A 25,632-nucleotide genomic window follows, 5' to 3' on the forward strand; every position below is an offset into this window, starting at 1 on the left:
GCTACAATATATAACTTCCATTTTTTGATAAGCCACTATAAAAAGAGAACGAGTCAATGATCTGGTGGATCGAGTACATAACAATTAGCGACCGACAATAACAGGAAGTTGAAGGGGGAAAGAGGAGCCGCAGAAAGAGTATTTAGTTTATTATGACTGAGATGAAATTACAATGAAGGAACAATTGAACCTCTAGTGTCAGACCAAGTTATTCAATATGGCATGTCCAATGTTCCTAAATATAAATCACTCCATTAAAAAAGAGGCAGGCTTGGTGGAAAAAGCACATGCATCCACTGTCTCTCGTATGTTGCCAAATGACTCCATCCAATATCATCAAGCAAGGAGATCTTCAGTTCATAAAGCTTCTTCTTTGGAGGATCCCCGTCATCTTGAATCATGTCATTCAACACCTGATCCAGTAAACGGTTAGGTTAAAGAAATGAGGAACACACTTGAGACAACAACATCGAAAACCCATTATTCCTCTCCTGATAATTTTTTTCTGAGACATCATTTATGATCAACTAGAAGCTTGGGTTGAATCCACTACTAGAAGCAGTGTCTCAGCAGCAGGATAAAATGATGACAAAAAAAGGTGAATTGTTTAGGAACAAGTTATCAACGTAACATGTGACAAGTACATTACCTTTAGCGCTGTTCCAAGCCTTCCACGTCGTCTTTCACGAATCACCAAGAGGGTGCCATATTTAGAAGACTTCACATCAACCCATTTTTGTAATTCTTTGAAATTCTCCTCAAACAGATCAGGCTGGCCACCAGCATCTGGTGCAGTTTTTTTGTCAGTAGTGTCCACGCCTTTTGTTCCTTCTGTTACTGCCAAGGTTTCAGCTTTGGGCCCCTGGCATCATAACAATGACTATAATGATTATAACAAGACTCGCTAGACAGACAGCAAACTCGATCTTATTGAATCAAAATATTATATGTTTATCATTGCTATCATGCATAACGTACCCCCTTTGAATATGTGTCGATGTATCCTATGTTTTGTCTTTTGAATGAATCAGACACTTCGACATGTATCCATGTCAGATCCTTTTACCAAAAGAAAAGGTAAAGCGGAAAAAATCATTGCCAGAACAAAATTTCAAAATACGGGGCTAAGGAGGAAAGTAATAACTGACACTTCTCCGTCTCTCAAACCAACCGAGAGAAACCAAAATCAAAATAAAAAATCAAATCCCTCCCAAAACTGGAGATATTTTTCTATCAACGGTGTATATACAATTATTTTTTGTTTTCCCTGCATGCTAAATGGCTGATATGAAGTTTCATATCCCAAAACTCCGTAGAAGATTTGCCAAGTCCAACCCTGATATCTAATTATTACATTTATTCTCATGCTGACATCGTACCCTAGGAAAGACCAGGTGAATCCATGTAGGATGATGGTATGAACATATATCACTTCCTGGGGAAATAATGATGAGAATACCACAAAATTGAGTTTGTCCTTCATACCTCCAGAGATTCAATGTCATAAATTGCTAGCCCTTTTTGGTACAGCGCTTCTATTAATTGATCCCTAGTTGTCTCCATCTTCTTTTTTACTTTCTACAGTGTAGCAGCAAAGATTCATATTATAGTAAACATAAATGTTGCAACAAGTTAATACAAGTAACAAAAAAAAAATAATGGGGAGAAGGGAAATACATCGGCAATAAAAGAGATCCCTAAATTAAGAAAAGGGAGCACTACAATTGCATTAATTAGATGTATTAAATTACTAATATGCCAAGAGTCAGCTGTGCATTTCCCAATCAAGTTTCCTTCAAATTTGTTCCAGAAGGATCAAATAAAAATGATGGTATGATAGAGAAGGAATACAACATTAATACCTCTGCCTCCTCATCTTCAGGATCACTCTTGAGGGAAAAATATTTTGCCAACTCATCTCTATCAATGCTATCAATTACCTCATTTGCTGCACGAATAATCTAGAAGATGGCACAAATAAGTTAATCATTATTCGTGGCAACTTCATCATGTCATTCAAACAAGGAACAAAAGGAAGAAAAAAAGTTGAATCGTTCCATCATGTATAGGTAGAAAGACATGGGAACCTTGATGCAAATGGAGATCTGCAGTTGCCCTATTAAGTTTAGATCAACTTGACATTGTGAATGAAATACATTAATCCTTCACTTATAACTGATAACCCCTATTACACAGGTACTTGCTTAGCTCTGGCTTGGAAATCAATCACTCCATGAAAAGAAGAGTCAGGTATTATACTCTTCAATAACAAGTATAAGACATAAAATTGTACATAAAAAAATGCCATCATCCCTGAGAGTTCTTAGCCTTTCAATCCACAGAGCATACACTTCGAAAGTTTAAAATGTGAAAGTTTCTGGACGTGAGTCATAAAATAAAGAAAAACACATTTAAGCATTATCTGTTACATATCTCCTGTGTTGTCTGTTCTGGCCACAACTCACAATTTATTCAATCCTTCCCAAGGAACCATTACTGCCTTAACTACAAAGATGAAACACAGGTCCTCATCAATAAATTTACCCCCTTATCCCATTAAAAGTACTATTATGGCCACAACTAGAGGCAGCTCACAATTATTAAATCCTTCCCAAGGAAACCATTACTGCCTAAGTATGAAACCCAGCTTCTCATCAATAAAGTTATCCCTTTTCTCATTAAAAGTACATACAAATCTTTCATTAGTACCCTTGGAGACTACTAGTCATGTGTTGATAATATCAATACGAAATGGAAATCCACAAAGTCCTATCATTTCTTCTATAAACTGGAATATATAAACACATACTTACATCTTCATAATGACCGATTTTGTCTTCAATGTTACTCTCAGAAAGCAAGCCTTCCAAGATCTTAGCAAGCAAGGGAGTGTAATTTGGGTATTCAGACTGCCAAAGAATGCAAGGTGATTGTTAGTTGACATTAGAACATGAGATATTTGCTGACATTCTCTGAAAACAATACTATGACTAGAAGCATAAGGTGAACAGCCCAGCCAAACGACAAACAACTAAAGGCACATGCTCCAAGCACAAACAACTTGCCAGCTTAGACAGAGCTGCAAATTGTTCTAAATGCATTGTTCAATCAAAGAGAACGAGTACAAGATTCTTCATCTTGGAAAGTCTCCAACCAGACTATAGAGATTATGCAAAGCTAAATGAATTGAGATCTAAGAAATCAGAGAATCCAGAAGAAAAGAATAAGCCTAAGATTTCTGGCTAACACAACATACTGCATATAAAATGGAATATATAGTCAGAGGCAGTCCTGGCCACTGTCCGCTTTGGACCGTGAACTAGACCAGTCAAACCCGCGACCGGACCGGTCAACTAGTTCCAGTTTCTGAAATGGACTGAAACCAGATACTAAGGGACCGATTCTGGTTCCCCCCACCCCCCTCCCTCTTGAATTAGAACCGGAACCTGCAAGTTCAAACCAGAACCAGCCTGATTAAATTTTTGGTTTTTTTTTCTTTTCTTTTGTTTTTAAATTTATATTGATTGATTCAATTTCCTTTAATTTTTTTAGCATCCATAAATAAATTATGTATTATAAATCTAAATGTTATACATTTATGTATTCTAATGTATAAAATATTAATATTGTTATAGTTTTAAAATATTCAAATTGGTGTCAAACTAGAACCGGAACCGCTTTGAACCGTAATTGTTTTCAAACAGGAATGGTTATGAACTGGTGGTTCCAGCGCAACCCGTGGATAAGAATTAAAAATCTTGGCTTGTCAAAGACATGTAAATACTGCCCATGCCACAAATCACAGAATATTATTTCAAAATCAAAAGCTTTAACCTTAAGAGAGATGGACAATTTTTTCCACTCTGAGCGTTCTTCATCAGTGGCTCGTTTTAGGCTAGTAAAAACTTTTATCTTTGCATCTCGAACCTGCCAAGGGTACAGGCAGTAAGTGGTTGCAATATCAAATATGATAATAGGAAACTTGTAATGCAAAAGGCAAGATATGGGTAACTGTAAACTACTGATAAAGGTAAAGGTGTTGGACAGTGTAGCTTGCAGACAGCAATGCAAAACTATGTTTTTTCATATAGCTACTATAAATCAAAGAACTTTATCTTCCCCTACATAATTCTTCATTAGATAGCAAAAAATTTTATCCAGTTGCTTCCAAGTACCTCTTCTTCTAATCGTTCAGAAACAGTTTTAGAGTTAGTTGAAGAAGATCCTTTTCCCTTGTCATCATCAACCTGTCAAAAAGGATGTTAGAAAATGGTGAACACAGAATTGAATACAGGTGCGCATGCATAAGAAAAATGGTAGAACATCTGTTGTGAGGCACTGCAGTAAAATTACTTAAATAACAAAATCCAAAGAACCATAGGTTACGGTTACAACCTTATTTGGAGGAACTATGTAAGAGACTTGATAAGATACAGGGTTCTGTGAATTTTTCCCTCCTTCATGACCAACTTTTCCATACGAGATTGATCCCAGAAGTACAGATCCTTGCGGAACATTCTGCAGAGATTTTATGCACATTATATTTGTATCTTCATTTCTGATTAAAAAAAAGACCCTAATTTTTTCCACAGGGGTGAGGGTAGGAAGGAAGATGTCAATACCTTTGGAATCTTTTCTTTCATAGGAGGGCCTAAGTAAATTGCTTCCTTTATCCTACCAAAAAAATTTTAATTGATAAATATAATATAATAAAAAAACAGCACGAAGAAAACAATATAAATATTTCATTCAAACAACATACCCTGGAACTAAAATGGATGATTTAAAAGCACCATTTCCCATCACAGGTCCATCCGGTTCAGAGAAAAAATTTAATCGAATGACATCCTGTATTAAAAAGAAGTAACTAAATATTACGCGTAGGTTTTTTCCACTTTGAATGGTAAAAAATATATATGGATTTGACAAATGTGATCTCAAAGAAGCCAATAGCATGTAACATAATGAGAAATTGGGCAATGAGTTGAAAGCCAGAAAACATGTCAAATTTGAAAACTGTGACATCACAAAAGTTTGCATTTTATTCATCTGCAAGAAATGGTCCCCCATTCTACAGAAGTGACTTCTAAAGGACATACTAGTTGCAACATAGATATTGACTTAAATCTACTTTCCACTGAAGATGCAGCACATCACTTCAAACAAAAGCCAAGTTATATATAAGGATGACAGATATGAAAAGTTAAAAATACAAAACTTGCACTCCCCTTCCACGTGAAAACTTTGCAAGCATATCAATTTTGATAGGTCAAATCACAAATTTAAACTTTTCAACTATTATAGCAAAGTAACAAATCCTGAACGAGAAGAGTGATCAATCAAGAGGAATCAAATCCCACAAAAGAGAAGAGTCAACATTATTTCTGGAAAAAGGGAGTTAGAAGAGAAAAATGATAGAGAGAGAGAGAGACAAAAATTTTCCATTCACATTCATGCTTTTCGAGCAGCTTCAGTTATGCTAGATCCACAATAAGTTCCAAAACAGTTTCAGCAATTTACTGAAGCCCCAAACACGAAGACAATCACACAAGGGAAGTTAACATCCAGCCACAATGGAGAATAAAAGCTTATCCACAGTCAAAGTGAGGCAGAATCATTCTTGGTAAAATATTGTGCTGTAGATATTTGGTAAATGTATGATACAAATTAGTTATTAATAGAAGCGAACGCTACAAATTACTGAAATATAGTCTCAAGACATTGATTAAAACATTGCAGCGAAGAATTTCATAGCTGCAACATGCCGTTTACTTTGTCTAATATCTCAGAAATCAATATTTAAGATCAAAGGTACTGTACCTTGTCATCCAAATCTCTCTCAATAAACAATACCAACTGTTTCATTTTCTCCAAATACTGCACATTATCATGCCTGCAACATGATTATGAAGAAAAGAAAATTTTACCTAGAGAAGCATCACTTGCTAGATGGATTTTCAACTTAATAAAAAAAATATCAAATTTAGCAATGAAATTAGTTGTTATGTGCAAGAAAGTGGATCTGGTCATACTATGCAAATTGGGCATACCTTAGATACAGCTGTAAATTGTATTCACCCTTGGGAAGTTTTGAGGAATTTGGATAGACATCACCCATTGCATGCACACGCTATTTTTAGAAAGGGAAAAAGATAAAGCAGGAATTAACTTGGATCATGGAAAGAGAAAAGATAAAAGCTTCTGTTATAAGAGAATGTACTTAACCTACTGCTACCTTCATCAACATCATGGCACACGGACCTCCTACTGATGCAGATCAAAACACTATGCTTTTGTTGTATATGTATTGATTAAAATACCAAATTCATTACTAAGGAAATTATTGTTTCTAAGACTAACTAATAGTTCAACTCCCCAGGTAGTGATTAATCAGCAATATAAAATTACATCGGCCAAGGAATACAAATGTAGGAGTACCTTGTTAGTGTCAGAGATCATATAAAATTGAGACTCAAACTTAGTGTCATACACACGATTATTAAGCAATGGAACTTGAGGCTTTATATCGGATGCATCCTCCAATTTGAACTTGTAACTGCAGTACCAAACAGTAAAAAATTGATATATATAGAAATTCAGCTCCTAAACCAAACTAAAATAAAGACCTACGTTAATGTCAGAGCCAGTATCTGTTTGCCCGATGGCAGTTTGTCACGATCTGATGTGAGAGTGCTAAGTTTAGCATCAATCGGTCGATATGGAGCTCTTACCTGCAAATCAAACACGAGGGAGGAGAAGAAATGCAGTAGTATGCAACGCTTATCAAGAGGGTATAAAAATTTCCAGCTGATATACTGATAAAATACAGATATTTCACCTTCTTTAAGGTAGCAGCAGGGGCAAGTTTCTCAGATGCCAGTAGAGCTTCAGCATCAATTCTAATAGGTGCTTCACTTCCATCAAGCACAACATCCTCTTTATTGACACCAATACCATGAAACACAATCTATGCATCATACAATGAAAATGAGCACTAAAAAGACATTGTCGACAGGCAAGCAGTAGTAGAACATACAGTTAGCTTCTACTATAGCATGAATAAACAAGAATTTTAAAGAGATGAATAAACAAGAAAGCTATGAAGAAGAGTTCACACTGAATAAACAAGAAAGCATAGTAGAACATACAGTTAGCTTCTACTATAGCATGAATAAACAAGAATTTTAAAGAGATGAATAAACAAGAAAGCTATGAAGAAGAGTTCACACTGAATAAACAAGAAAGCAAGAAAGAAGAGTTCAAGGAGAAACACATTTACATAGAACCAAAGAGCATGTGATTTATTAAATAACAGTTGACATTTTGCTTACTACCAACCAAATCAATGTCAGAAAGAAGTGCAAAATGAAACATGTTAATTCTGTTTTTATTTGATTTCAGACATTTGTTTTATTACTAAAATGCCCATGAACCCTGCTGTGAATATGAACGAAGATACTTATTTTCTTAATTAGATAATATTTCTGTTACTTTCAACGTCCAACTGTAAAAAATACAAGCTAATAGGTGGAAAGAACAACACACCATGTACAGTCTTACCAAACTTCATTCATAACCAAAATGGAATATAAACAGCTCCAACAAGCAACATATGCAGATATAACAGAACAGCACAAACACATAAAATAACAGAACACAATAGAAAATGGCTAAAGAATATGTATATAACAATAATGAACTAACAGCAGCTGCTTATGCAATATCAAAGGATAAGACCAAAAATTAAACCAATAAACAAGAGAGGCCCACACATTTAATAAGACCAAACTAACTACATACAATCAGAATGAACCTTTTGTATCACAAAATCTCCAGCATTCTCCAACACATTAGTGCACTTAAGATTTCCTTGGTTATTTCCATAAAGCAACTGTTATTCCCAGTTAAAGAGGGTATAAGAAATTTAGGTTTGTGGTTCAATGAAATTAAGGGAACAACTAACATCCCTGTTCTCCTGCCAATCGGAAGTGCATATCTGATATCCAGAATGCAATATATGACAAATTATGCTTAGAACTGAGGGCAATGCTCCAGGCAAGAAAGTCAAAATAACAGTACTGGAAAGGTAAAATTTAAAAAAGAAAAGGGAAGAGAGAGAGAGAGAGAGAGGGAGATATGTGCTGATACATGCAGAAAACACAAGACAAGAAGTCCAAAAATCATCAATGCAAGGAAAAATCTGCAACAAACATGTCTCATAAATTTCAAAAAGTACTAAGAACAAAAGAAGAACTAATTTATATCAGTTAAATTAAGTAGTAACTTTCTACCTCAAAGTCTACAATAGTGGTTTCATGACTTCCTATGCCACTCGACCAAAACAGAGCAACAGCTAATTCCATTGTCTGACCACCCACCACAGGAAATGCAAAGCTTTTGGCAGCAGGAGAAGAAAATGTTACAACACTCTCCCACTTGATAGGTCTTTGAAGGGGGCTAATCTGCACATTGCTAGCATGTTACAGCAAGCCTAGACAATCAAATAAAATTTCATCACATTCACACCTGAACCGTGTCAACAAAAAATCGTCGGGCAGTATCAAATCCTGATGTTCGCATGGTTGCCTCAACCCAGCTAGCACCAAGTGGCACTTCAACAAATCTCCTTTCTATGTGGCCTATTCAAGCAGCACAATTATGACAGAAAAGGAAATGATTAAGTTCAGTGTTTAACCATCAAACATATTTTTGGACTTTGGTGATTACAATCATTTTAATATATCTCCTCCTCATCAGTATTTCCTTGTGCTAATCCCAATGGGCAAGGCTTAGCATGCTCCAATTTGAACATCTCACTAAATCGAAATGCTTTATTTGTGCTCAACTAAGCACTTAGAAAAAGCCTAACTGCAAGCTATGTATCATAAACAGGCACGCAAGCCAAATAAAAATTACATACAAGCAACTTATCAATTTTATGCTTTTATTAAATATATGAAAATGACCTGGCATAAATGACATCCTTGCAAATGAAACAAGTGGAGGCCGATTCTTTACGGTCATAGGTTTTGTTATGGTAACTGGAATCCTGAAGATGGGACCACGCCATGGTGCTTTGCAATCAACTCCGTAGACTTCATAATAATGTAAACCATCACTTAACTTGGTAGGATCAACCACTATGCTGATAAAAAGTAGAAAATATCAAGTTAAGAGGTAGTACACGTAAACATAATAGATGGAATTATCCTAGACTTTATAATTCACCGACTGCCTCAAGTCATCAAAAACTAATCCACCTAAAGGATAAAATAATATAATCGAGTAACGGTGACAATTTCCAAAATTGTGTAACAACAACCATGGTTTACAAGAATGCTAAAGAAGACTCCACATAAGAAGCTTGAAGTAACACATCATATATATTTATGTGTATTAAGATCTCTTGGGTGGATGCAATTGTGTTGTGAGAATCCTTATGGGTTTATCACTAATAATAACCCAGCATGTAACTTACAAAACAACAGTTGTTATTTTTTATACCATTTTCTAGGGATAAGATTATCAAACAACCAAATGAAATGTATAATATGCACATAGATAAGGAAACTAAAAGGTGAAATAAAGTTTTGGTAACTAACTTGAAGCTACGCCCATTATGAGTAAGGAGGAGGTACTCGGGAGCCATCACAACTGACTTTTCAGTAGAGCACAACTCGATGCACTCCTCAAAGGGTACCAATTCTTCCAAATTACTTGCACCTTCATGAAACTTTGGTAAAACTTGCACAGTCCACTGTTAAAATATATAAAAATAGCTTATAGAAAGTGACAGCTTCAAAAAGAAAACATAAATTCAAAATTCAAAAACCTTCCAAAATTTTTACTTAGCAAAACCTGCATTACATCAATATTGTAAGGCTAACTAACAGTCCAGCAAAGATATCAGTAATATTGAGACAACACCAGAAATTGAACCATGATAATCATAGTTAATGCATTTCATGCTCCTGAAGCAACCTAGATTATATTCACTGTTGTTTGAGCAAGTCATTCGTCTTTGATAAAAACTGATTCACCAAGCTACTATGTCTAACTAAACACAAAGTGGGATCAAATAAACCAAACATAAACTAATTGAGAGCTATGCTTTGGCGTCCACTTCAAAACATGGCTGCATTTTTTCCATCAGAGGTTTCATCAGAAGTTTGAAGGAGTAGGGTACTTCATTCATTTGTGGTTAAGAATAACTCAGCTGATAACTAATGATCACAACTAAAAGATAGTTTGAAGCTAGAATTACAGGTGTTCAATGATATGTAGATAATACATAAACACTCACGACACGATTAATCCAACAGTAACCAACCTCTGAAGATTGTTGGCAAGCACTAGCCTCCCTCAAATAGATGCCCCGTGAAGTAGGAGCTGCAGCCAAAATACATCATGAACAAATTTCTATTTTTATTGCACCAGAAGTAGAAAATTAAAAAAAAAAAAAAAAAAGTCTTCATTGTTGACACAAACAGGAGAATCTTCAGTAGCTAGTCAATCAATAACAAAAGTTCTTAATATAAAATTAGAAATCCAATAAGAAGGATGTGATGAATTTTTAAAAAGAAGGCCATTTCCATATATCTAGGGGGAAAAAGAAATAAGGAAAGCATGGTATCCAGCCCACTTAGCTAGAAAATCAATATGGCAAGACTACCAAATGCTGCATGCACAATGTAAGAACATACGGATGGCAATTAGCACATATTTAGGGCAATAAATGAGCTGCTTGTGAGCTACCTGAAGCTAAAATGATAAAGCTCTACTGAACTTGTCTACTATGGTTAGTGAGGCAAGTGCAAACTTAGCTTTATCTAGTTTCATGTAATGAGCCAATTGGCCCTTTGCAAGTTGCAACCTTCAATATATTGCATTTTGTAATGGTCACCCAAGAGGGGGAGGGGGTAGGCAGATAAAGAATATAAACTACACTTACATGATTTTCCAGATTGATTGACCTTTATATCATAGCAAACACTTGGAATATTCTTCGACTGCCGTATATATTCAAATGCCCTGTCATTAACAAGTGGTCACAACTGCATCCATATTCACAGAGAGTTCTATCTATTTGTCACGATTGTAAATGAACAGAGGCAAAAGCATAATATCTAACTTGTCAACTTGCATAAGCCCTTGTCCCGTGGATAGTTTATCTGCTAGCAATTCGCCTATTGGAACAGATGTATTTTCAAGAGCCTTCCTTACACTATATGGGCTTACAGGAATGCCCTCAGCCTGCAGTAATAATGTAGCAACCTAAAATCTTCAGTCCAATAGTTAAGGCATGCTAGCATCAACCAAATGAAAGAGGCAAAAGCAAGAGGAAAGGCGATGCATGGAAAAGAACCTTCATGGCACTAACGAGTAATGCAATTCCACCACAAGCAGATGGAGAGGCCATAGAAGTGCCATTCAGCAGCATGCGCTTTTGAAGAGTCCATGTAGGAACAGGAGCAACAGCCCCACCAGGAGCACTAACACAGACTCCAAGATCTCCATCAGCTGTCGGTCCTCGGCTGGACCTGTGCTCCAAGTCAATTGAAGTATAAGCTTTTAAACTGAAACAGTTGCAAGGTGATTGAGTGTGGAGAATTTATGTTCAAGGTTAGAGTTAAGCAAAAGGAAATTCATATACCAAGTATATTCAAGTCCTTCAGAAGGAGGTTCTACTACACAATGAGCACCAGCAGCCATAGCAGGAGAGACATATGCACCAACTCCTATAATGCTGGAAGTTGTACCACCAGGTGCGCCAACAGTGCTTAATGCCGGACCACTATTACCGGCACTACTCACAAATATAAGGCGGTGCTTATTCACAACCTAATAAATTAATGGTGAGCCATAAAGCATGAAAGAATAAATAAGGAAAATAAGGTTATATGTCACAGTAGGGAAGAAATTGTAAGGTTTAGAATTGATACTTCATTAACAAGGTCAACAAAGCGACCATAATCTGGCAGTAATGTAGGTTCTCCATAGCTCATGTTGATCAGATCACATTTATGCTGGGAATTGAAGAAAAATAAATACAATTTAGCATGTCACAAATAATAAGAGCTTTCTGTATGAAATATAATCTGCTATATATATATAGCATAAAACACATATGATACTTTGAAAGAAATAACTAGTGGTGACAAACTAAACAATACAACCTTTGGACTATAATCCTAAAAAATACACTTGTATTTCTAAAGGTATTAATTAAGGAGATGTACAATTGTGAAATAGTTTCAAACCACCTCTACAGCAGCAATCAGAGCCCTTGTCAAACCAGTGCCAGTCTCCATTGAACCTAAACGCGAGTCTCCAATTTTGCATGATATTAATTGTGCTCCAGGTGCAACACCATTCAATAACGGCTCCTGCCAGCAATTCATCATGAAAAATGCTAGAAGTCTAATCATTTTACAGTATAAGTAATTGCAGAAAATAGATAAACGATAACTTGGACAGCAGTACCTTCGGGTGGAAGGCAGTTGCAATACCAGCAACATGAGTTCCGTGAAGGGAGCTATCCGTTACGATACTTAAGACATTTCCCTCATCATAAATATTAAGAACAAATGAGCATGCATCCAACTTGCTAAAAACACCATATTTCCTTTCAGTCCTGAAAGAATCATTCAAAATTCAAACTGTGTTAACATATAATAATTCCTTGGAGAATTAGTATATTTAAAAACATTCTATCAAAAAAAAAACAATAATACGTGTAAAAAAATAATTGCAGTTGTGCATAAACTGAGCAATCATGCCCCTATTTACACAATTCCTTTCACAAAATAGCAAAATGTAGTAAACTAGTGGATATAATTGTTAAAATAGAAAACCAATGCAGCTTTCAAGGCATAAAGAAACCAGAAATGAGTGCCAAAAAATATAAGAAACAAAAAGCCATATACCCAATATCTATGTCTTCTAGATTCTCAGACATTTACTATAGACATAAGTGAAAAAAATACTTCAACCTATCCATCCAACTGTTTGTTATAGCAAATGCACACATAGTTGCAAAGGCTCTACATCAGATTCCATTTTGAAAAGATGGATTCTGCTAGCACCTAAAGCTCTTCACTTAAATAAAGCATGCAATTTCAGTTTCTCAAGAATGTCTATCCTTTGTGTTTTCATACATAAATAAATCAGGAAAAATCTGCATGTGTAATGTATTATCTGAGGAATAAGAAAAGAAATAATTAAATGAGCAGATGGAGGGAAATTCTGTTGAGGGAAGCACGGGTAATGTTGTTTGGTTGCGAAAGTTAGTTCGCAGCCTAACCGATTTCTGTATAAATACCGGCTAAAGACCTTTATCAGTCATCATGAATAAGAATTCAATAATTCTCCTTCTCTCAATTCTATTCTTTACTCTCTCTCTCACCTATTATGTTCCTTCTCTCTATTCTCTATTCTCTCCTCATCTAATCTCTTTGTTACTTTCACCTACGCAAGTCACTGAGATTTGTGACAACTGGTATCAAAGCTTGTTATGAAGGGCAATAACCTATGATCGCATTCAAAAACAGTAAAGAAATGACGAGATCTGGAGTTGTGGCACAAGAAACAAGGATTGGGAAAATTGAGGACCAGATCAAAACTTTACAAAACTTTATAGGAGAATGCGAAGAAGGATAAAGAGGAATTAAGGGTGGAAATTCAGAAGAGTGCCAAATTGAGGACCAGATCAAAACTTTACGGATCAAAACTTTATAGGAGAATGCGAAGAAGGATAAAGAGGAACTAAGGGTAGAAATTCAGAAGAGTGCCGAGGAGACAAGGAAAGCAGTGTTGGAAGAGCTATGATCCATCTTTGGAGTCACTTCTCCGGAAAGGATGAAGGAGAATATTGCAAAGAGCAATGAGGAAGTCGCAATGTTGGGAGGTAAGGGCATTCTCCCTAGCCTGAAGGATAACGTGATTCCTCCGATGCTGAGGAAGAACAACAGTGCCAGATTAGTTGTGAAAACAGAAGATCTGCCTAGATTTTTGCCCAAAATCAAATTGATGCCTTTCAATGGGAAGGAACCTAGGGCTTGATTACGTAAATGCATCAAATATTTCAAGATCTATGGCATTGCTAGGGAGCAAACGATGAATATAGCCAGTTTGTTTCTAATTGAAAGAGCAAATGCTTGGTTTCACAAGAAGGGAGAAGGGGATCATTCTTGGGCAGAATTTGAAAAGGAACTATGTGTTAGGTTCAGGGAAGAAGAATTAGAGGATGTCAAATAATTTATGAGAATTAGACAAGAGTCGATTGATGAGTATTTGGATAAGTTTGAAGATGTGAGAATCAGGATGGAAAGGGTTATGCCCACCTTAGAAGAGACCTACATGTTATCGGTTTTTATATTGGAGGATTAAAGGATAATGTGAGACCAGAGGTAAGATGCTCAAACCCACCGCATTGAACCAGGCATTCCAAACAAGAAGGCTGCAAGAGCACTTTCTCCATAATAGCAGAAAGAGCAACCCATCCTCTCTCAAAGACTTATCCCAACTATAAAACCAATATTTCTACAAACATTAGCCCCTACAACAATAAAAATAACCTTTCAGTACCAAATGCTTTCTCTTATGGCCAAAAACCCTTATCCACATTGTTGAGATTATTTCTGTAAATAGCCTAGATTTGTAGTGGTAATTAGGGATATGATTGTGTGATATGATTAGGATATGATTAGGCTATAATTAGGGAATTAATTTATTTTCTTACCTAGTGTGTACTATTGTAAGTAGTATATATACCCCAATTGGCTTGAAGGGAATAATCAAGTATTTTCTCTCAAATCTTCTGTTATTTTTTTCTTCCTTTCATCAAAGTTTCACACATATGGTAGACCTACCAATAACCTGTTCCAGAATCAAAGAAATCAGCCCGCCTCTAATCAATCCTCAGGAAACCAACCCTCTCCCAAAACTGCAAGTAACTCACCCAACAATTCCATGACTATCAGACAGCCCAGACCCTGTTTCAAATGTGAAGAAAAATTCTTTCCAAGCCATCAATATAAATAAAAGACCTTAATGTCATTGCAGCAGAATAACAGCCTGGAGACAGTGGACCCTCTAATTGAAGGTGAAGGAGAAGAGTTATGGCACGAGGCAGTAGAAGGGGATAACTCTTGAGTTTTCGCAAGAGGCTAATTTGTCCATCCATGCTTTAGAAGGTAACCAAGGCAGTGACACTATAAGGCAAATTGGGTATGTTAATGACTGACAACTCTTGATTTTGGTTGATACTGGAAGTTCCCACAGTTTCATGGATTCTGCACTGGCCAAACAACTCAAGATTCCTATTATTACAGCTCCCCCTTCTTCTGTTAAAGTAGCTGATGGCAGAAGGATCTGGAGCAATGAAACCACACCTGGGTTTCTTTGGAAGGTTCAAGATTTCTCGTTCAGTTTTGATTTGAGGCCACTGTCTTTGGAAGGATTTGATGTTATTCTAGAAGTGGATTGGATGAAGGCCCATAATCCAATTTTATTCAATTTTCAGCAATACACAACCACCTTACAAAGGCAAGGCAAACCAATAGTGCTACAAGGATTGGGGGATTCTGATTTCCAAATTCAGCTACTGGATTGCAGTAATGCTATGAAGTTGACACATAAGCAGGGTAGTGATTTTAACTCTCCCCTATTCTTTGTGTGTTCATCTCAATCTCTAATCTCAAGGCTGTAAAAAGATTCAGGAGAGTATATCTAAAGAATTGAAGCAGTTGTTACAGAAATATAGTCCAGAGTTTGCTGTACCTAAATCTCTGTGTCCCTTTCAATCTCATAATCATGCCATTCCCTTGTTGCCTCGAGTTCAATCTGCTAACATCCGGGCTTAGAGATATCCTCATTTTCAAAAGACAAAAATTGAGAAGTTGGTAGCTGAAATGTTGAAGAATGAGGTAATCCAGCCTAGCACGAGTCCCTTTGCTTCACCCTGTTTTATTAGTAAAAAAGAAGGATGGGTCTTAGAAGTTTTGTATTGATTATTAAATAACATTACGGTGAAGGACAAGTTCCTAATTCCCATAATCGATGGTCTCTTGATGAACTTCACGGGGCTAAAATCTTTTCAAAGTTGGATCTTAGAGCCAGTTATCACCAAATTCGAATGAACCCCAGATGTCCACAAGACAGCTTTTAGAACCCATATGGACCATTATGAGTTTACTGTCATGCCATTTATTTAGCTTGACTAACGCCCCTACCACCTGCCAAGCATTAATGAATCACATCTTCAAACCTTATTTGAGGAGGTTTGTCTTGTTTTTTTTTTTTATGACATCCTCGTTTACAGCTCTCCTAAAGCTCTTCTTAGGAGGATAATTTGCTGCACTTAGAGCAAGTATTCAAAATCTTAGCAGAACAACAACTTTATGTGAAGTTGTCTAAATGTTCTTTTGGCAAGTTTGAAGTTAGAGTATTTGGGGCATACTACCTCAGACAAGGGGGTTTCTACAGATCCCAGCAAAGTGGCAGCAATGGTTTCTTAGCCTATTCTTAAGACAGCCAAACAATTGAGGAGTTTTTTGGGTTTGACAGTGTATTACCGAAAGTTTATTCAAAACTATGGCCTTCTCAGTAAGCCTCTTACTGATCTTTTGAAAAAAGATGCATTTAAATGCACTATGGTAGCTAAAGAAGTATTTGTACAGCTTTGAGAGATGATGTCTAAAGCTCCTGTTCTAGCACTTCCTAATTTCTCTAAACCATTTATGGTGGAAACTGATGCAAGTGGAAGTGGGATGGGGGCTATTCTTCAGCATGAAGGTCATATGATTGCATTCTGTTACAGGTTATATAGGAAGTAAATATGTTAATATAAGAAATAAATATTGATAGATGGGTTAGTTACTTAATCTCAGGGATTGTATAATTATAGGCTTGATTTCCCTTCCTATTTAGATATTGTCTCTCATGTATAAATAGGTTGTAATATCTATTGTGAAATATAACAAAATATTATATTTCTACATGGTATCAAAGTTATTCTCATAGAGATTTTTTTTTCTCTCGTCAAGTTTTAAAATTTTTGGAGACTTAGGGCTCCTATTCTTTTGTGTTACCCATCTAGGGTAATCGTCCATCTGGAGAATACGCCGAAGTTGCCTTGCAACCCGCTTGTCAGATCTGTGGTTCGTTTGCCGTTTGGATGTTGGGTGGAGGCGTTTAGTTGCCTTGCAACCCGCTTGTCAGATCTGTGGTTCATTTGCTATTTGGGTGTTGGGTTATCTTCCTTTAATTTGTTTGAAGGTAAAGGAGTATGGAGTTTTAGTTGAAATGGTTTTGACAGTAAGACCCATATTATTAAAATTATCCCAACGTCTTCGGTAGCGACTGAGACAGGTAAAACGTGTCTTATTTCCTCTTCACATAAATGGGCCATTGATTCTGGTGTCACAGATCACATGATAGGTAATCCTCGTACTTTTACTAGCTTTCGATCTCATAAAACACATTCTCATGTTGTTATAGCTGATGGGTCAACCTATAATGTTGAGGGTTCTGGGACTGTTAAACCTACTCCTTCTATTACTCTATCATTTGTGCTAAGTTTACCTAATCTTACATTTAATTTAATCTCTGTGAGTAAACTTACCAAAGACCTAAATTGTTGTGTTTTCTTTTTTTCTAATCATTGTCTCATTCAGGATCTAGTGACAAAGCAGATTATTGGTAAATAACATGTATATGGGGTCTCTACATTTTGGATCCATGGGTTCCTCAGCCTGTTGCCTGCTCCAGTGTCGTGTCTCCGTTTGAAGCACATTGTCGGTTGGGACACCTTCGTTACCGGTTTTGAAGAAGTTATGCCCTCAATTTCATAAAGTATCTTTACTAGAATGTGAGTTATGTCATTTTGCAAAACATCATCGAATCTCTTTAAGTCCTACAGTCAATAAACGAGCTGAGTCTTCTTTTGAATTAGTTCATTCAGATGTTTGGGGCCCATGTCCGGTTGGATCTAAGACTGGATTCAGATATTTTATCACTTTTGTGGATGATTACTCTAGAATGACTTGAATTTATTTTATGAAGTATCGTTCAGAAGTGTGTTCTCATTTTTCTGTCTTTTGTGCTGAAATCAAGACTCAATTTAATGTTTCTGTGAAAATTTTGCGGAGCGACAATACTAAAGAATATATGTCAGAATCATTTCAGGCTTATATGACTCAACATGGTATTCTTCACCAATCATCATGTGTTGATACACCCGCTCAAAATGGGGTAGCTGAAAGGAAGAATCGACATCTTCTTGAGAATGCTAGAGCTCTATTGTTTCAAATGCAAGTTCCTAAACAATTTTGGGCTAATGTTGTCTCTACTGCATGCTTTCTCATTAATCGCATGCCCTCCGCAGTACTAAACGGTAATACTTCTTATAATGTCCTCTTTCCTAAGAAGCTATTATTTCCTCTCGAACCACGACTGTTTGGCAGTACTTGCTATGTTCGGGATGTCAGACCTCATGTGACTAAACTTGACCCTAAAGCTTTGCTATGTTCGGGATGTCAGACCTCATGTGACTAAACTTGACCCTAAAGCTTTGAAGTATGTTTTCTTGAGATATTATCGCCTTCAGAAGGGGTATCGTTGTTATTCTCCAGACCTCAACAAGTATTTGGTCTCAACAAAAGTAGTCTTTTCCGAGAAAGTTCCTTTTTATCCTGTTGCACAAATCTCTCCTGATTAAGAGGATGATGATGAGTGGCTCATCTATAGAATCATATCTGATGGTGGGACCTCTTCGAGTATGCCTTCTGCTGCATAATCTGATGGTAATACTCCCCCTAATACTCAGCCTCCTGTTAACCCGTCAGTTGTTCAAGTTTACTCTCAGAGACCAGTACCTGATGATACATGTCCTGCACCAGAATCTTCTTCGCCATCAGATCCACTACCGACTGACCTTGACCTCCCCATTAGTCTTCGTAAAGGTAAACGACAGTGTAAATCTATCTATTCTGTTGCGAATTTTCTGTCTTATGATCATCTGTCTCCTTCTACCTCCTTAATTGTCTCTCTAGATTCCATTTCTTTGCCTAAGACAGTTAAAGAGGCCCTGGCCCATTCTGGATGGCGTGATGCAATGTTTGAGGAGATCAAGGCTCTGGATGAAAATCATACTTGGAAACTAGTTTATTTACCCTCTGGCAAGAAGGCTGTGGGCTGTAAATTGGTTTTTTCCGTCAAAGTCAATCCAGATGGCTCCATAGCAAGGCTTAAGGCCCATCTTGTCGCCAAAGGTTTTGCCCAAATCTATGGCGTTGACTATTCTGACACTTTTTCTCCTGTGGCAAAAATGACCTCAGTCCGCTTGTTCATCTCTCTAGCTGTTTCTCAGCATTGGCCTTTACATCAACTAGATATCAAGAATGCATTTGTACATGGTGACCTCCAAGAGGAGGTGTATATGGAGCAACCACCAAGGTTTGTTGCTCATGGGGAGTATGGAAAAGTCTGCCATTTGAAGAATTCTTTGTATGGTTTGAAGCAGAGTCCTCGTGCATGATTTGGAAAGTTCAGTGAAGTTCAAAAATTTGGGTTGAAAAAAAGCAAGTGTGACCATTCAGTCTTCTATAGAAATTCAGATACTGGTATTATTCTCCTTGTTGTATATGTTGATAATATTGTCATTACAGGAAATGATAGTACAGGGATCTCTTCTCTCAAAAACTACTTGCATCTGAGTTTTCATACTAAAGACTTGGGTCAGCTTAAATCTTTCTTAGGAGTCGAAGTCTTGAGGAGTAAAAAGGAAATTTTCCTATCTCAAAGGAAGTATATTCTTGACTTACTTGCAGAAACTGGAAAGATGGGAGCTAAACCATGTAGCACACCAATGATTCCTAATATATGTCTTATAAAAGATGACGGAGACCCTTATGATGATCCAGAGAGGTACAGGAGGTTGGTTGGAAAGCTGAACTACCTTATGGTAATGACTCGGCTAGATATTGCTTTTGCAGTAAGTGTTGTAAGCCAATTCATGTCTGCACCTACGGTGAAACATTGGGCTGCTCTAGAACAAATTCTATGTTATCTAAAAGGGACTCCTGGACTTGGTATACTCTACAGAGATCATGGGCATACTGCACTTAAGTGTTTTTCTAATGCTGACTGGGCGGGATCCAAAAGTGATAGAAGGTCGACTACAGGCTACTATGTATTTGTTGGAGGAAACTTAGTGTCTTGAAAAAGTAAGAAGCAAAATGTGGTATCTAGATCCAGTGCCGAGTCAAAATATAGGGCCATGGCTCAATCGACTTGTGAGATTTTGTGAATAAATCATCTACTGAAAGAAGTTGGTATAGATGTTGTATCACCCGCGATACTTTGGTGTGATAATCAGGCTGCTCTTCACATTGCTTCCAATCCAGTATACCATGAACGGACTAAGCATATTGAAGTTGACTGTCATTTCATCCGTGAGAAGATTCAAGAAAATTTAATCTCCATCAGTTATGTGAAGACAGGAGAGCAATTGGGTGATCTATTCACCAAAGCTTTAAATGAGTCTCGAATAGAATATTTTTCTAACAAGTTGGGCATGATAAATATCTATGATCCAACTTGAGGAGGAGTGTTACAGGTTATATAGGAAGTAAATATGTTAATATAGGAAATAAATATTGATAGATGGATTAGTTACTTAATCTCAGGGATTGTATAATTATAGGCTTGATTTCCCTTCCTATTTAGATATTGTCTCTCATGTATAAATAGGTTGTAATATCTATTGTGAAATATAACAAAATATTATATTTCTACACATTCATATCTAAAGCTTTTGGTCTTAGAATCAGCAGCCTATCTGCCTATGAAAGGGAATTACTAGCTATCACTTTTGCCGTCTCCAAATGAAAACATTACTTGGAACAAGAACTATTTTTCATAAAGACAGATCATGAATGCATTAAGAACTTACTTGAGCAAAAACTGCATACCAGCTTACAACTGAAAGGAATCTCTAAGTTACTCGGGCTTCTGGCCCAATATAAGATTTTATATAGAAGAGGAGTTGAAAACAAGGTTGCTGATGCATTATCTAGAAGAAATGAAGCGGAAGAAGGATATTTCATGGTTATACAGTCTTCCATACGGTTTCCATACAGCCCTTATGGATGAGCAATTTACTCGATAGCTATGAAGGGGACAAAGTAGCCAAGGAAGTTATTCACAAACTAGCCATTGACAGTACTGTCCAGCCTGATTATTCACTTAAAAATGGACTGTTATTGCATAAAGATCAGTTGTTTATGGGATCGAAAGGACCTTTAAGGAATCAATTACTTGCCTTGTATCATAGCTCTTATTTAGGGGGTCACTCGGGGGTATATGCTTCTTATATCAGGCTTAAAAGGCACTTCTTTTGGCCGGGTATGCTGAAGGACGTTATGGAATGGGCAAAGAGATGTGAAACTTGGGCTAGATGCAAGATCAAGCACTGTCAGCCTCCAAGTCTATTGCAGCCACTTCCAATTCCCTTTTAGGCTTGGCGGGTGGTCATTATGAATTTTATAGAGCAACTGCCCATTTCAAAGGGATCGGATACTATCTTGATTGTCATCTACAAGTTCACCAAGTATGGGCATTTTATTACACTAAAGCATTTTCTTTGCTTCTATCATAGCTTAAGTATTTTCGAATAATGTCTTTAAACTTCACGGGCTGCCAGCTTCCATTATAACAGATCGGATAAGATTTTGACTAATTTATTTTGGAGAGAGTTGTTTAGGAAGTTGAGTACTAAGCATAGCACCTTGAGACTAATGGCCAAACTGAAAGGTTGATCCAGAGCTTGGAAGGATATTTGAGATGCCTTTGTTATCAGCAACCCCATTCATGGGCCAAGTGGCTACCTATCGCTGAGTGGTGGTACAATACCAGCCATCATTCAACTCTGAAAACGTCCCCTTTTAAAACTTTCTATGGGTATCAGCCTACTTCTTTACCTCTAGTTCAGTTGCAGGATGTTGTTGTGGATGGGGTGGCTGAATTTTTTCAGACTAAACAACATATGTCTCAACTCATTCGGAAAATTTTGCTACAAGCTCAAAATCGAATGAAGCAATATGCAGATAAAAAAAGGAGTGTAAGCCTGTTTGAGGTTGGAGATTGGGTGTACTTGGAATTTCAGCCGTATAGGCAAACTTCTTTAGCCGTTAGAAAGAATTTTAAGCTAACAACTAGGTACTATTAGCCCTATCATGCATTGGAGAAAATAGGTCCAGCAGCCTATAAGCCGCAACTGCCATCCTCCGCCACTATTCTCCCAATATTTCATGTTTCCTTGTTGAAGAAAAAAGTGGGAGAGGGCTCCACCATTGTTCAAGACCTGCCTAGTTTTGAGGAAAATGAGGTTATCATCAAACTTGAGAATGTTGAAAGACAAGGGTGATTTTTAGAGATGGATCTCCAAGGGTTAGTCTAGTGGTCTCAAGTGCAAGCTGAGGATGCCACTTGGGAAGATAAGTCTTTTATCCTAGCTCAATTTCCTTCTTTTCACTCTTCTTAGGGACAAGAAAATTCTTGAAGGAATAATAAAAGAAATAATTGAATGAGTAGATGGGAAATTTTGTTGAGGGAACCACGGATAACTCTGTTTGGTTGAGAAAGTTAGTTCGCAGCCTAACTGATTTCTGTAAATACCGGCTGAAGACCTTTATTAGCCATCATGAATAAGAATTCAATAATTCTCCCTCTCTCAATTCTATTCTTTTCTCTCTCTCTCTCACCTATTCTGTTCCTTCTCTTCTCATCTCTATTCTCTACTCATCTAATCTCTTTGTTACTTTCACCTACACAAGTCACTGAGATTTGTGACAGCATGTAAATGCAAATATATAACACCAAGATGAAGATCATCTTCCAGATAAAATCAGATATTGAACCACACTGCATGTTCAATAACAATTTCATATACCTATAATTTGTAAGGGGTGTGAAATTAGCAAGTTTTCCACGATCCGGTTCGCTCTCAAGACTTTGGGTATCAAGAGCAGCCCTCCACAATTCTCCATCATGCCACACAACAGCATCTATGACAGGTCCCTTATCATCGTAATTCTGATATGGAGGAAAAAGATTACTTTTTCAGAATGACAAAAAATAACTTCAGTAACAGATTTAAAGAACCTGATACTCACATCAGCCTGCTTTCTTAGTATATCAATTCTGTTTTGAAGGTCTTCTCGAAGCTTTTTCAAATTTGCATCATCTGGATTGGAATGTTTCTGAAAAACAAGTTCATCCATACATAAATAAATGCAAAAGAAAAAAAGAAAAAGAAAAACTAGGTCGACATGCTATTCAGCACCAACTAAGAATATCTCATCCTGCAATAATCCACCATTCTATGGAGTCGGCATAAGTCTTATAACAGGCAAAATATGCAAGTGCTAACTCCACTTCAAGTTAAAATGTTAATTACAGTAGAGTCCCTAGCCATATGGGATTTCTACCCAAAAGAAAAAACCTCTTTGGAAAAGTTTGTTTGCAGAAACCGGAAGACATTGATGTCCAAACCAAAACCAATCTGCTTTTCAGTCATCTAAAATCACAGCGAAAAAATCCATATACTTATCCAAGTAATTAATAAGGCAATTAACAGCACTTTACCTGATTGAATTCATCAAGCTGCTTTACAGCCTTAGCAATTTCTTCCTGGCTTTTCTCATCCCACTTCTTTTTTCTTTCCTCCTGTTAATGAGAAAGGAAGAGTAAACTGTTTATCACAGAAATTAATAATGGTTAACTGGAAATTTTGAATTTCTTTAGGAAAAGAAAAACGCTACTTACCTTCAAACGAGAAGTTAATGAATCTGTAAATAGCTCATACACCAACTTATAACCAACATGCCATTCACCAGAAGGATTTTTCCATGAAGAATTGACAACCAGAGCAGCTCCTATTGGTAAATTTCATTACAACCACCACATAGAATTCAGAGCTAATGTCACTTTATAGTCATATGTTGAATGCAAAACTTTCATACAAAAAAATGAGATAGAGCAATATCATAAAGAGAACAAACACAATAAGGGAACAAAGATGAAAAATAGTCATTGCTTTTGCCAGTTTATTTTTCTGGTGTAGCAAAAAGAAAATCATCTACTCAAGGAATTACACTGACTTCAATTCAATCCATTCCGTGAACGCCTAAAGAAGAATTATGTGTACTTGGGAAAAAAAATTTAGATGATCAAATTTTAAGTAAGAAATGTCATGACCATAGATGGACCCGTCAAGGAAATAAGCAAGCATTCAAGATTAACATGTAAATAATAGTGAAACTTCTCATGAGCGCAACCTGAAGCCCCGCGAATACAACCATCAGCATCGGCCTTGACCACCTTTGAGGTGTTAATATCTCCACTCCCAGTGCTGAAGGAATAGAAAATCACACTCAGCTCTCAGGTCAAATATTCTTGAGCAACCAATAATCAAGCAGGAAAATATAAGAAGAAGCATTAATATGGCCAAGTAAAATTGTCTATACCAATCAATAACATCGAGGACCTTCGGCTTCCCATCCGTGGTCATATGCAAGCCGGCAGCAGCCGGGTCAACTCCGGAATCTAATTTCAACAACAAATCACAGTAAATCAAGCTCCTCTATTAAGCTCAATCTTCCCTTAAAAAATAGAATGATCGTTTGAATACCAAATATAGCGATAACAACGCCGCGGCCATCATACTCGGGATGAGCCTCAATGAAGCGATCGGCACCAATCTCCTTCTTCGGCATGAGAGAGGCCAAGAAGGTGGATTCGTTCAGTTTGAAGCTACGGAGAGAACCATTCTCATCTCCACTTCCGCCAACACCACCGCCAACTACTGTGCTACTAGAGGAACAAGGCATGGCACTTATACCACTCTTATGATTACTTCCACTGCTTCTCCAGCGCCTCTTCTTTATCTCTCTTCTTCTTTTATTATCGGTATTGACGAGCCTTTTGGGTATGATGAGCGAAGAGGGAGAAAGAGAGTGTACTCCATGTGAAAATGATGGCAATTTGGCCCAATAGATGCTCTTAAATAGGGGGCTTGGGCTTTGCATTGGAAATATTGCTGAAGTATAAGGGCGTTTTAGTAATATTAATGGGAGTGGAGGCAGTCGGAGGGCAGTGGCGCCACCTGATGAAGGGGCAGCGAGTAGCTGTGGGCGGTGGTTCTTGTTGGATATGGATTGGGTTGCTCAATTCTCGTATGCGGTGAGATTGCTATAGTAATGTCAATGTAGCTTACTCACGTGCGTCGCTTCACTTGGAAATGCTAGGCAGCGGATAATATTAATAATATTTTTCCTTTTTTTTTTATTTTCAGTGAGTTTTTTTTTTTTTTTTCTCCCATTCTTGTTATAAATTAGAATGACATCCTGAAAAATACAAATTTGATATGCCTAAACCATTCTCTCATGTTTATAAGTAGAGGCCTCCATCTCAAGTTAAGAGCTATCTTTTGAGATGAGACTCCTTTAAACTTTCATCACATGAGAATTTGCTTTTTGATGAGAACATTTTATCAAAATTTAACATACTTTAGAAATAAGAATACTATCAACTAAAGTTTATATGAGAATTTGCTTTTTGATGAGAACAAAT

At 36.9% G+C, this 25,632-nt stretch overlaps 1 protein-coding gene across 2 annotated transcripts; it reads right to left on the bottom strand.

The window, feature by feature from the left end:
- LOC110617460 (tripeptidyl-peptidase 2) lies at window positions 1-25,228 on the bottom strand. 2 transcript variants are annotated; one of them, XM_021760234.2, is made up of 35 exons: window positions 24,692-25,228; window positions 24,528-24,606; window positions 24,339-24,412; window positions 23,827-23,936; window positions 23,647-23,727; window positions 23,175-23,261; window positions 22,952-23,094; window positions 12,484-12,634; window positions 12,264-12,386; window positions 11,943-12,026; window positions 11,654-11,841; window positions 11,366-11,540; window positions 11,132-11,253; window positions 10,952-11,031; window positions 10,331-10,389; window positions 9,603-9,757; window positions 8,967-9,145; window positions 8,527-8,639; window positions 8,292-8,462; window positions 6,839-6,967; window positions 6,631-6,731; window positions 6,439-6,556; window positions 6,051-6,130; window positions 5,821-5,893; window positions 4,763-4,848; window positions 4,623-4,674; window positions 4,396-4,518; window positions 4,176-4,247; window positions 3,835-3,927; window positions 2,814-2,909; window positions 1,863-1,961; window positions 1,486-1,578; window positions 979-1,059; window positions 650-862; window positions 1-413 (listed from the first exon to the last, which is right to left on the bottom strand). In XM_021760234.2, the coding sequence occupies exons 1-35, from the start codon at window positions 25,086-25,088 to the stop codon at window positions 255-257; spliced, it is 4,239 nt and encodes a 1,412-aa protein (XP_021615926.1). In that variant the 5' UTR covers window positions 25,089-25,228; the 3' UTR covers window positions 1-254. The 2 variants fall into 2 exon arrangements, with proteins under 2 accessions (XP_021615926.1, XP_021615929.1); XM_021760237.2 differs by lacking the exon at window positions 979-1,059 and having other exon boundaries at window positions 24,692-25,227.
- Between the last annotated feature and the right edge of the window lie 404 nt (window positions 25,229-25,632).

Source organism: Manihot esculenta, chromosome 6 (assembly GCF_001659605.2).
Source record: "Manihot esculenta cultivar AM560-2 chromosome 6, M.esculenta_v8, whole genome shotgun sequence".
Lineage (NCBI taxonomy): Eukaryota > Viridiplantae > Streptophyta > Magnoliopsida > Malpighiales > Euphorbiaceae > Manihot > Manihot esculenta.

Bases quoted from the DNA above. Each gene is read 5' to 3' on its own strand.
- LOC110617460 (XM_021760234.2), bottom strand. From the start codon at position 25,088: ATGCAAAGCCCAAGCCCCCTATTTAAGAGCATCTATTGGGCCAAATTG. The intron at 23,937-24,338 runs GTTGCGCTCATG...ATTTACCAATAG, and splicing joins TTGTATTCGCGGGGCTTCAG to GAGCTGCTCTGGTTGTCAAT. The intron at 414-649 runs GTAATGTACTTG...TTACTGGATCAG, and splicing joins GGCTTGGAACAGCGCTAAAG to GTGTTGAATGACATGATTCA.